General features: G+C 41.7%; 2 protein-coding genes across 3 annotated transcripts; one reads left to right on the top strand and one right to left on the bottom strand.

Moving 5' to 3' along the window:
- Positions 1-91: 91 nt before the first annotated feature.
- On the bottom strand, positions 92-3912 carry LOC118118919 (E3 ubiquitin/ISG15 ligase TRIM25). 2 transcript variants are annotated; one of them, XM_035172462.2, is made up of 6 exons: positions 3146-3912; positions 2167-2262; positions 1842-2075; positions 1700-1722; positions 1478-1611; positions 92-1394 (listed from the first exon to the last, which is right to left on the bottom strand). In XM_035172462.2, exons 1-6 carry the CDS (start codon positions 3740-3742, stop codon positions 826-828), a joined length of 1653 nt encoding a protein of 550 aa, XP_035028353.1. In that variant the 5' UTR covers positions 3743-3912; the 3' UTR covers positions 92-825. The 2 variants fall into 2 exon arrangements, with proteins under 2 accessions (XP_035028353.1, XP_035028354.1); XM_035172463.2 differs by lacking the exon at positions 2167-2262 and having other exon boundaries at positions 3146-3910.
- Positions 3913-5029: 1117 nt separating this feature from the next.
- LOC118119332 (delta-1-pyrroline-5-carboxylate synthase) lies at positions 5030-12428 on the top strand. Its single transcript, XM_035173208.2, has 17 exons — positions 5030-5187; positions 5839-5956; positions 6077-6228; positions 6878-7027; positions 7130-7234; positions 7330-7488; positions 7886-7976; positions 8336-8460; positions 8554-8698; positions 8789-8862; positions 8964-9063; positions 9627-9847; positions 9958-10095; positions 10720-10915; positions 11035-11156; positions 11314-11596; positions 11735-12428. Exons 2-17 carry the CDS (start codon positions 5860-5862, stop codon positions 11914-11916), a joined length of 2340 nt encoding a protein of 779 aa, XP_035029099.1. The 5' UTR covers positions 5030-5187; positions 5839-5859; the 3' UTR covers positions 11917-12428.
- The last annotated feature ends 509 nt before the right edge of the window (positions 12429-12937 follow it).

The raw sequence follows: 12937 nt of genomic DNA, 5'->3' as shown, positions 1-12937 counted from the left end.
AGGGTATTTCCAGCACGGTGATAAATACCTCATGCTGGTCACTTCAGCCCTGAGTGTCTCTTTATGCTGATCTGTGCCCTCATGTCTTTACTGTATATGTCGTCATCTGACCCCCAGAAGTTGCACAAGAGTAATTTGGCTGGAATGAGTTTAAAACCACAGATGGGCATAAAATGTACGTTTTATTCTTATGAATTTGTTTTTGAACAAGCGAGTTCTCAAAGTTCCTGCTCAAAATCTAATTAGGTTATATTCCCTTGTTTTCTTACCACCGTTTAACAGCTCATCGTGTCAGGCAAAGTTCTGTTGATGAACCACAAAACGAACCGTGGGTCGAAGAAAACTTTATGTGTAAATAATGATATTTGACCTCCCAGGACATTTCGTTTGCTGCAAGCCAGCACTTCTGCAGGGCCCTTGAAGCAATGAAGGAATGCATGTCCTTTATGGTCAAGTAAGCTGAGGGTACAATTATACAGCCAGAAAAAGCCAGTGGTTTACACACGGGTCATTTACTTCCTGAAGTGCATGAGGTCGAACATGAGAGCTGCTGAATGAGTAGAGAGACTTTAGTATAGAACAAAAGTGCTGTTTGACGATGAAAATGATACCACTTGATGACTATAGACAAGCTTCAAACACTAACATTTACTTCATAGCTTATTTGAACAGGAAAACATACTTATAGCATGTTTAATATGTCCACTGTGTAATTTGATGTAAACAAAACATTTACGTGCTAAAATATTTGTGCAGACAAAAAAGAGTTTGATGAGTTTATGGTTGTCCCCAAGTTCACTCTTTACCTCCATCCGTGTTTACATGCTACTCCCAGGGGTCCTTGATCCAAAACAGTGTAAGAGGCTGCCTATTCAGCCCATTCACATCAATGCATGGATTTAACATGGGGTAGAGAGGCTCTGTGCACTGCACACAGAAAGCGTGAAGCAGAGTCATTGCATCAGCATCGTAGAATGACAGCTCCCCCTTCTGGAGATTGGTCTGTATGCCCAGCTTCCTGACTCTCTTTCCCACTGACAGCTGCTTCTCCTGGTTATCGTGCAATGCCAGGTACTGCCCGTCTCCATGGTAGATGCACCAGGATGTGTTGTTCACACGCAGGCTGGAGGAAGTCTGACTTGTTCCATCTTTTTTATCAACCGGCCCAGTAGTCACACCTATCAGCCAGTAGGGTTTCTCCTGGACAATGATCTCCCAGTAGTGCTGGCCTGAAGCAAAACTCTCGCGAGCCAGGACACTGTACTGGGAGTCATAGGGTTGAGGGCTCGGAGCCTCACTGACAGGCTCTTTCCTCCAGTAAACCTGCTTCCCATCCTGGGATATTTCCAGTTTTGGGTGAGCTGTTGTTGAGTCCAGAGCAGGAGAACTTTGATCTGCAAATACAAAAATTCATTACACAACTACAGAGATAGTGGGGGTTTATTTTAGATTGCTTAATATTTGTTTCCTCACTTACATGACCAAATTCGTGGAAAGTGTTGGGACAGAGCCACTGAAAGGTCGTCCACCAGCCTCTCCACTGTTCTCAGTTTCTCCGGGTCACAAAGGTCCTTGTCTACTTCCTGGATTGGTGCTAAATCCAGAGGGTCACTACAATAAAAACTGAAAACCATTAGTGGGCATAACTCAGACCAAAAGATGCCAGGTTGGATTAAAAAAAGAGGAATGATATACTGACCAAAGATTCTGTGCTGTGATTTGCTGTTGACAATAAAAAGGTAATGTGCAAATGAGAGTATTGCAATCACAGAACACGTTTCAGCTGCATTTGTACAACACTTTCACATTGTCACAGTAACACAGTGTCTTCATGTTCCTACCTGCAGGAAACGCAGATCATTTGTGTCCTGGAGGAGCGACTTGCTGGAGGCTCTGAGACTATCTATCTCTTTAATCTGGGCCTCCATCATGCTCCTCTGGGCCTCCAGCCACTCTGTCATACATGTCTCCTCGGCATCTATAACCTGCATCATCAGACGCTCATCGCCATCCAGCACAACACGGATCCTGTTGTACTTGTCTGAGATTCTCTCTCTGAAATCTGCGGCAAACCTCTAGGAAATAAAGAATTTTAAATAAATTTAAGGGGGGATTCTGTGCATAAAACACCAATGATTTAACAACACTCTTTCATGTGGATCGCACCACTGTTTGTGTGTACAGTGACTCCAAGTCCTTGATGGCAAACTCTGCTTCACTTCTCCTCTTCAGCAGATGGTTCATAGTGGTCTCTAACATGCCCTAAAGATAGAAAAATAACAGGCCTATAGAAAGTGAGTGCCCAAACAAGAAAATTAAGTAATCATCATGTCATTTGAAAAAAAATAAAGCACACTAGCAAGTGACGAATCAATGCTAACTGGTATGGAATGGGCTGTTTTCTTGGCTTGTGTTGATTCACCAGAGCTACATCAGAATTATTCCTCCTCAAACAGTTCTACAATATACTCACACTTTTTATTGTTTTAATTTTTATAAACAGTTTATGGTGCAGAGTGATGTTGAAAATCTTTGCGTTCATCCTGCCTGGTTTATTCTGCAATGAAGACGTTGTGTGTCCATGATCAAACAGATTATTTTTTCTTTTTTTTAAACTGATTTTATAGTCAATGTTTTTCATAAAATGAAACTGTTGTTATTTTTATGTAGCTTGTCAGCTTTTTCAGAAGTCTATTGCGTAATTAACACAATCTTCAGACCCAAGGTTACTACTTTTCAAAATCAACCTCTGTAATTCAGCTCAATACAAAGCACTGCAGCAACAAAACAACCATTGTGCTTTTACTTTGAAGAGAATTTGCTAAAGAGGGAGTGACTCCATTAATGTTAATTCATGTGGTTGAGATCAGCACCTGTGACACCTGTTAATGCCTGTATCAGTCTAATATGGTGAAATAAAATATATCCAATCGTCAAAATGATCTAGCAGGCCCGAATTTTCAACCACAGCTGTCGGCTATCTGACTATTTATTTAAATTGTATTCATGTCTTGTGAGTCCAAATTGGATTTCCAACAATACACATGCCAGGTGTGAAACTGATTAGATGAACATTTCCCGAGAAATGAGAGCCACAGACAGACAGACAGACAGAGATTTGTGGAATTAGTAGATTGATGTTCACCTTGAAGTGTGCGCAGGCCTCATGGAGCTGAGATGCCTTGTGGTTCTTGTGCACGCCAACCAGGACACACAAACAGCACACCGGGACCTTCTCCTCCATACAGAAGAGCTTGAGCTCGTCACGGTGCTCCCTGCACTTCAGAGACAGCGGGTCCCCTGTCACCTCCACAACCGTGTGCTCCCTCAGAGCTGACCTCTGCTCGTGCAGCAGGGTGTGAGCCTGGCACAGTGAGGCGTCACACGTCAGACATGTCCTCACGGCCACCGATGGCGTCTCTATACAGTGATCGCAGCGGACGGTTGAAGGTGGTTTGGGTGCCCTGCCCAGAGCTGCTCCCTGTAGCTGTGCTGTTGATGGCCTGTCAGTGGCGAAGTCCTTCACTTTGGTCTGAAGAGTGGTGTTTATCTCCACAGTCAGCTCAGAGGGGAGGAATATCTGACACTCGGGACAGAAGTGGGGGCCTTCATTACGCCCATCTGTTTCCCAGACAGTCTGGATACAGGTGAGACAGAAGTCGTGTCCGCATGGGAGTGTCACCGGATCTGTGAAGACATCCTGGCAGACGGGACACTTCAAGGTTTCCTCAACAGTCCCCATAGCTCTTCTGGCACCTGTTATGGCAGCTCAGTGTGTTCCTGTGCTCCTGCAGCCTTCCTGCTCATGAATGTTTCACAGGCCTCTCTTGGCATGCACACGCCACTCATGTGCCTCAGTGTCAGATTACAAAGGATGAGTTGATGTGATCCAGTGGTCGTTTCAAACCACTGACTCCAGGAGACCATGCAGGCACTTGAATGGCACATTTCCAACAAACTGGATTAAGCAAAAATAAATAACCACTTATTACTTTCATCTAAATAAAGGAATCTATTTTAATGTGAAGGTTCATTTTTGAAAAGTGGTTTCACGAAATGATTTTAACTGAAGGGGAATTTGCCCCCTTTTTCAGGGGCTTATCTCAAAGCCTTTATCAGAAAATGGAATTGATTCAAATTCAGAGAACTTCATCAATCCCAGAAGGGCAATTTATTTTCACAGCCTTGTCAGTTCAAATAAATAAAACTAAATTGTTGAGATGTATGTGCATGATGCGTTAGCAAGTGGACCTTGACTTAAGATTATTTTGTCAGAAACTCATTTTAATTTACAAAACTTGCCCAAATTAATATTCAGTTATTTTGAGCACTCATATCATTATACAGAACAGTCAGCTCTATACAACGTGTTATTCACATATTCTATTTTTTCATAAACTAATATGTTGAATTGCCGTTTATTTAATTGATTAAGATCTTTGCATTTTAAGGTGAATCCATATTTTTGTTCATAAATCATATCGGATATGTGGGTTTTATCAAACTTACATTTTACTGCGTTTCAATTATTTCCTCTCGTCTATATTGAAGTACACATTTTAACATATGGAAGTTTAATAGTGTCATTTATAAGCTCTACATAAAACAGCGCTCACAATGTAGTCAACTATATCAAATACAGACAAAAAGATCAATTAAATGAGCTTGAAAATAAAATAAAAACTAGTCAAGGGCCTCAAATAATTCTAAGGCATCAATAAAGTTCTGCAATATTTCACATTTATCATTTTCACACACACATACCACGAATTCTTAGTTCGATATTTACTCTTTAATGAAGACTATAAATCCAGGTTATATTTTCATACACCTACACTTTAATCCTCCATTATGATTCTAAATGTAACACTGCATTTACTATTATCCTCGTACTTGTACTTCCTACAGCTACTCCAGTGTCCGCCCATCGAAGGTGCTATTTTCTACGTACGTAAAAAACTCCTACGCTTTCTATGTAAAGGACGAGTCTCTACGCGGACGTATCCACACATCCCACGTACATGTCCTTCGTGAATAGCTCAATTGTCGCGCAGCTCAACCAACGTGTGCTGTGGATGTGGCAGCAGCAGCTGCTCAGTCTCGCCGGGTCGGGTTGACTACGTGTCCCCCTGCAGTGCTCTCACCAGCGCGGTTGTGGTTGTTTTGTGTACATTTTCACATCGTCAGGTATGTTGTCATTTGGTCAAAACCCGTATCACGTCCATTTTGTCCGAAATAACCGCGAAAGCGAAGCAGCGAGGGAGCTCGTGTTTGCTAACGCTAGCTAACACCAGCTAGCCACATGCATCTTTTGACAGCAATAACATGACACAACTAGCCACAGTCTGTTAGCAGTGTTAACTCACCTGCTAACTTAGCGGGCTTCACATATATCAGAGGGGTTTTCTGTGCGTATAGTGCTAAGCTAGCATGTGTTTACAAGCGAACTCACAGCATCGTCTGAACTGGGTCAGTGTTACAAGTTCGAGTACCATCACTGAACAATGCTAAACATGATCCATGATGCAACGCTCTGCAGCGAGATCACTGTGTAATGCTAACGTGATTGATTTGTGTTGTCATGTGTTTTCCCTCTTTATTTTGTCATCCATAAACTGATATATATATATATATATATAGTTTTAGTTTTGTATTGTATTGTGTTTGACTTCTTTTATAGTAAGCTCTTTCTACCTTGCTTTTATTCTAATTTAACTGTCGCACTGCTGAGCTGACCAGTTTCTTCTTCTCCAACAACTTTGCATATGACAAATAACACTTGGACCTGATATACTCTGTCTATCATAACATAAAGTTTCTTCTGTGTGTTGATGACAGCTGCCCTCATCCGTCGGTGTCATGTTGGCTAGGCTGGCATTGTGCTCTCGCCCGCCCTCCAGAAACTGGAAGTCAAATGTGTCCTCGGTCTCCATCAGAGCGTTTTCAAAAGCCAAATGTGAGTATCCTACCAACATCTTATCCGAAGTGCATGCTACTCTCACCATCTCTTTGCCATGTAAACTATAATGGTGTTTGCTGATGTGATATCAAATCTGACAGTTGTTGTTCTCTGCAGTCTCACTCCCACGTCCCCATGGGAAGTCTTTTGCCCACCGCAGTGAGTTAAAGCAGGCCAAACGCATCGTCGTGAAGCTGGGCAGTGCTGTGGTGACTCGGGGAGATGAGTGCGGCCTGGCACTGGGGCGACTGGCCTCCATAGTAGAGCAGGTAAAGCTACACTTAAACAAATACTGCACACTCAAATCAGTTTTTTGAGCTGTAAACTAAATTATGTGACTGTTGTTTCATGAGATATATTAGTGCTGGTTTTAATATCACATTTATTACAACATTTATAAAGAATCTACATTCATGGGTTGAACGTGGCCCAATATTTCAAACCATCTTGGAACTTGAAAGGGAAATGCTTAAGGGGAGTCAACCATTTGTGATGTTTCTACATCATGACAGCTATGTATATTTGAAAAGGTTAACACCCGCTTATCAAAGGTGGGCTGCCCCCTGACACTAGCTGGCTGAGACACCTGTGCTAGCAGTTCAAACGGCTCTGGACCATTCTGTTTCTTAGACACAATTTAGCACCGGGTGCCTAAGCACTGGCCGCATGTACCAGAGGTTCCAACGTTTTTTTAAATTTTTTATTTCCAGGAAGGGGCACTTCAGCTAAATCTTAGGAGTGAAGTTACACTTTAATATTGTTGTTAAAAAAAAGGGTGAGGGTCTTTTGATGATGGCTTTGTAAGCGGGAACTTATGTGGGATCACCACATGTAATAAAGCAGAAATCCCTGGTCTAAGGAGTAATCTTTGCCTTGAAAAAGGAAATTGAATGTTCTTGCCTCTGTGTGACCTCTCAGGTGGCTGTGCTCCACAATCAAGGGAGGGAGATGATGATCGTCACCAGTGGTGCTGTGGCGTTTGGGAAGCAGAGACTGAGACATGAGATCCTGCTGTCTCAAAGTGTCAGACAAGCCTTGCATTCTGGACAGAACCAACTCAAACAAATGGTGAATAATAGTCACATAATAACACAAAATATTAGATAAGCATTTGTTTAATTTTGTTTATCAACTTCAAGTTTAACCTTGTGAAATATCTTGTTTTTTCAGTCAATTCCAGTTTTAGAGGCAAGGGCGTGTGCGGCTGCAGGGCAGAGTGGTCTGATGGCGTTGTATGAAGCTATGTTCACCCAGTACAGCACCTGCACTGCACAAGTATGTAATACCGTTCTCTTTTTTATCATAGAATAAAAATGCTGACAGCAAATTACGTAAATATAACAATCATTTTTTTAAAAACAATTCTGTAGATTCTGGTGACCAATCTTGATTTCCATGACGAGCAGAAGCGTGGCAATCTAAACAGCACGCTCCATGAACTGCTGCGGATGAACATAGTTCCTATCATAAACACCAACGATGCTGTGGTTCCACCCCCGGTTCCCAACAGTGACCTACAGGGCGTAAATGTAGGTATCTTGTGAAGGGCATGCTGGGAATACTTAATGTGGGCCAGAATTGTTATGGTGAGAGGGTTTAAGCATGCATATTTTAAGACATATCTTTTTCTTCATCTTTATATTTCCACCCTCACTAACATTTTGCTTCTTGGTCATATGGTTTCATTTTCATGGCTACTTTGTTCTCAGTTAGATTTTCCTATTATAATTGCCTTTATATCGTGCACAGACTTGCTTGTGTTATCTCCTTTTGATAAGAACATATGAACATATGTTGTTTTTGCAGCTGAATGGGAGTGAGAGGCCTTTGTCGCATGGTAGCAGCTCATAAGCTGTTATTCTACAAGAGAATGTGAGATACAGTGATTTTCCTTTTGGCGTGTTGACACTTCTGTTTGTTTTACAGGTAATAAGCATCAAAGATAATGATAGCTTGGCTGCACGGCTGGCTGTTGAAATGAAAGCAGATCTCCTTATTGCCCTGTCTGATGTTGAAGGTAGATATAACCACTCAGGATTTATTTTGATTTATGTATAAACTTTAATATTAGTTCACTTTATTTGCCATTAAATGTTTTCTAATGAATTTCTTATGGTTATGCGGGAAAAAATATACCGAACATGTCCAAGGTAAACATTTTTAATGTGGTGTACATATAATGATGAAATGAAAAGTTGTCAAAACAGCCCAAATGGCCCAGCACTCATTATCAGTCATATGTAAAAATGTTCTGCTGTACATACTGTCTGGTTTCTTGGACAGGGCTTTTTTTCTTGATGAAAATATATCGATGTCAGCATGTCTGCTTTGGTTCTCTGAACGATTTTAAAAAGGGAAAAAAAATCTATCCTACAGGTTTATACGACAGTCCCCCAGGAACAGATGATGCCAAGCTTATTGATATTTTCTATCCTGGAGACCAGCAGTCGATCAAGTACGGCACTAAGTCCAGAGTTGGCATCGGTGGCATGGAAGCCAAGGTCAGCATGACAGAAAGTATTTGATCTCTGTGTGTAAACAGGCCTGAGTTTGTCAAATAATGAAAAGGTTATTCTCAATGATGTCTCTGTCAGGTGAAAGCAGCCCTATGGGCACTGCAGGGTGGGACGTCTGTTGTCATTGCCAATGGCACACATCCCAAAGTCACCGGCCACGTCATAACAGACATTGTGGAAGGGAAGAAACTGGGCACCTTCTTCTCAGAAGTGAAGCCTGCAGGTAGTGTGTAAAACCATCATGAATGGATATTGTAGCCACTTATTATCTTTGTGTTTTCATATTTAATGCTTCTATTATTGACACTACCAGGTCCAACTGTGGAGCAGCAGACAGAGATGGCGCGACATGCAGGAAGGTCTCTGGCTTCTCTGCTTCCTGAACAGGCAAGTTTCTTATTACCAAAGTGTGGTCTTAAAGTGAAGTTTTAAAATACCTCGGTGTATGGAGATAATAATTAGAATGATATGTGTGTTTGTTTTTGCAGAGAGGGGAGATCATCTACTATCTTTCTGAGCTGCTCACAGAAAAGAAAGATGAGATTCTCAGCGCCAACAGGAAAGACATGGAATTAGCAACAGAATCAGGTACAGAGTCACAGAGGAGAGACGCTGATCACCATAATCCACAGCTGCATGCACCTGGTTTACTATGCCTCTGTTTGTTGAGCGAAAAAACAAAGAAACAATGACTTCATCCCAAGTTGTATTTGATGAACACATTGTTTCTTTGTTTCATTGTGTCTTTGAATTGGTAAAATCCAATTCATTATATTTATATATGTAATCATTAGAAGAGGCCATATACCTATATTATTGAAATGTTACTGTTAATTTGTGATTTGTCATTTTATATTTAGATTGATCCTCTCTAAACTGGTTCTCTCATCTCCACTACTGCCAATTTTCATGCGAGTTGTCAAAGATTATTATGAAGGAGGAAGAGCTACATGTTCAAACAAATTAGATGACGTGGAAAATTTGCCAAGACTTTGTGGGCTTAGTGCTTTTAGAACTCAAACATAAACAGCATAAATGAGAGGCTTAGTGAATCTTAGTGCTAGATGATCAAATATGTGAATTGCACACATCAATCAACCACAGTGATGGAGATGCACATCCGCAGTGTTTTTATTTGTTTGTCCTTGTAGGTCGTTTCTCCCAGGCTCTGATCGACCGCCTGAGTCTGTCAACAGTCAAACTAAACAGCCTCGCCATTGGCCTCCGTCAGCTCGCTGTTTCCTCCAAGGACAGCGTGGGTCGGGTGTTGAGGAGGACCAGGGTGGGCAACAACCTGGAGCTGGAACAGATCACTGTCCCCATTGGTGTGCTGCTGGTTATCTTTGAGTCACGTCCTGATTGTCTCCCACAGGTGAGTCAAGCACAACACTTAGTCACCATTAGCTGCTGGTTTGGGAGACATGTTTTATTTTCAACTCCCGCCAAAAGTCAAATTTTCACATATTTAATATTGTTTTTCAGGTGGCGGCTCTGGCTATTGCCAGTGGAAATGCTTTGCTATTGAAGGGGGGTAAAGAAGCTTCCCACACCAATAAAATTCTACATCAACTAACCCAGGAAGCCCTTTCCATTCATGGTGTGACCGATGCCATTCAATTGGTAAAACTGAAGGCATTACATTACATAAACATAGTAGCTGTGTCCTAATTTAGGGGCTGCAGCCTTCTGAGGACCCGGTCTACACAGTTGATGTCTGCTGCATCCTTCATCGTCTGCGTAGACCACGTCGGTCTGGTCTTCTTATTGCGACACCAGCTTGTCCTTACAGCCCTTACAGCTGTCACTTAGCAACAGTGCTATGGACGAAAAAGTTCTTTGGGTTGATTAAAAACATTGAAAAGATGTTTTTTATCATATGTGCACTTAGCTGTTTGGTTAAGTTGGAGCCGGAACTTGCATTGAAAAAACAATTCTTCCTATGTTTTCAACTCGCTTGCCTATTACCTCTTTGAAAAATCAAAATGTAACTGGAGCGCAGTGAATCATAGGAAAGGATGGCCCGGAAGCATCCACCTGGTGGATCCTCCATTGCTAGGGGAAGGAAGCATTTGTATGCCGCATTTGAAGGAGCCTAGTCTCTCTGCTGGGATGCAATCAGTCTTAAATTGCAGCCTCCAAAGGATGTGGCCCCCAGATTAAGACACAGCTAGTGTTTTTATTTAACATGGTCTCAATATACAGTCCAATATTCTGTAAGAGTGTTGAATTTACCGTGTCGTGCAGGTGAGCACACGTGAAGAAGTTGAGGATCTGTGCCGACTTGAAAAGTTGATTGACCTGATCATTCCGAGGGGCTCGTCCCAGCTGGTCCGGGAAATCCAAAGAGCAGCGAAGGGTATTCCTGTGCTGGGCCACAGCGAGGGAGTCTGTCACGTCTACATAGACAATGACGCCAGCATTGACAAGGCCATTGACGTTGGTATGTGTTTCTTTAGTATTTGGTCACACATTAATTCACTTTTTTGAATTGTTTTTATTTTGCTTGGTTGTGTAACCCAGAACTGCTGAATTAATTTACTAACTTATGTTTCATTCTAGTCAGAGACTCCAAATGTGACTACCCTGCAGCCTGCAATGCCATGGAGACGCTTCTTATTCACAGAGATCTGTTGCGAACTCCTATATTTGACCAGATCATTGATATGCTGAGAGCAGAACATGTAAGAAACTTTCAAACACTCCCTAACTAGCACATGCCCAAATATTACACATAGAATTAGAGTGCATGGTGGAATGTTTTTTTTATTTTGTTGATCGTTAGAGCTCCAGAAACTGAAAAGTTTGGTCATTTCATTATTTTTTTTAAATTTCTCTCAGGTCAAGATCCACGCAGGTCCCCAGTTTGCGTCCTATTTAACGTTCAGCCCATCTGAGGTGAAGTCTCTGAGGACAGAGTATGGGGAGCTGGAGTGCTGCATTGAGGTGGTAGACAGCATGCAGGATGCTGTGGACCACATCCACAAGTACGGCAGCTCCCACACGGATGTTATTATTACAGAGAACGAGGACACAGCTCAACAGTTTCTGCAGCAGGTGGACAGTGCCTGTGTATTCTGGAACGCCAGCTCTCGATTTGCTGATGGTTACCGTTTCGGTCTAGGTATGTACAGCACCAGACGTGGTTTTATTTCTCAATGTTATGTGAGAATAAACTGTACATCCTCTCATAAATGGTATTGAAGTACCACTGTTTTGAAATAAGGACAGAAGCATTCATTTTATTGTACACATTTTGCAGGAGCTGAAGTTGGAATCAGTACGGCACGGATACATGCCAGAGGTCCAGTGGGTTTGGAGGGGCTTCTGACCACCAAATGGATCCTTCGAGGGGAAGGGCACACTGTGGCTGACTTTTCTGAGCAAGGCAGTATGAAATACCTACATGAAAACATCCCTGTCATCCAGGGGAGTTTTAATTAGGTGTCCAATCAAGGAGCCATCACCAGGAGTTGAGATAACTGAGGTTTACCCACTTATATAAAGGTGTGTGTCTGCAAGAAGCACTTCATCTTTTCAGCTGCTGCTCCATCAGCTGTCTAAATCCATTATGTTGGTGCAGGGAGCTTCCATGTAGATCTGAGGCGTATCTTACTGGACAACCAAGATGCCGGTTATGTGAACCTGTGCAAAAAAAGATAAAGACCCATCTCCTGAGAAAATGACTGGTTGTCCCATTACTGAAAAAGTAAACCAATTATGTTTGTGTGTATGTGTGACAGGTGAAACAAATCGTGCAGACAATGCTCTTTCCCCTGAAAGGTCCTTTTTATAGTAGCAGAAAGAGAAATCATTGGCCCAGCTGTGATTTTCTAACTTATTTTTCTAAAAGAAAACCCCATCCTTGGTGATCTTGTTTGTTGCAGGATCTCGGTTCAGTTTTATTTTGCTGTCCTTTTTCCACAAATTTAATAAATATGCTGTACATTTCGTAACTCATGTTTTTGTGTTTCATCTGTCACTGTTATTAAAAAACTTCATCAGAATGCCCCAGGTCTACAAACACATTTAGTGTATTGGGTTTCTTTAGTTATTACCTCCACTAAGGAGACTATTTTTGCCTGCATTTGTTTTTTTGGTTTTGTTTGTCTGTTAGTTAGCAGGATTACCCAAAAATACTGAACGGATCACCGCGAAACTTGGTGGTATAGGTCAGGCAAGAACCCCTTACATTTTGGTGCAGACCTGGAGCCGACCGATAGAGGATTTATTTAATTTGATTTATTATTACTTTTCTTTTTACTTTAACCTTGAAAGAGGCATTTTTCCACATTGTTATATGAACATTGTGAATTATTTCATAGAGAAATTCACAGATCTTGATAAAAAATATCAGGCATGTTTTAGGGCACTGACTAAAGATTCAAGATTCAACACTTGCCATTCACACTGCCACACAACTCAGTTGTTTGGAATTTGCCTCAGTGTGCCCACCTAGACAACC

This window comes from Hippoglossus stenolepis, chromosome 12 (genome assembly GCF_022539355.2).
Source record: "Hippoglossus stenolepis isolate QCI-W04-F060 chromosome 12, HSTE1.2, whole genome shotgun sequence".
In the NCBI taxonomy this organism is placed as follows: domain Eukaryota; kingdom Metazoa; phylum Chordata; class Actinopteri; order Pleuronectiformes; family Pleuronectidae; genus Hippoglossus; species Hippoglossus stenolepis.
Note: the sequence above shows the minus strand (reverse complement) of the source record. Positions and strands in the feature narration are given on the sequence as shown.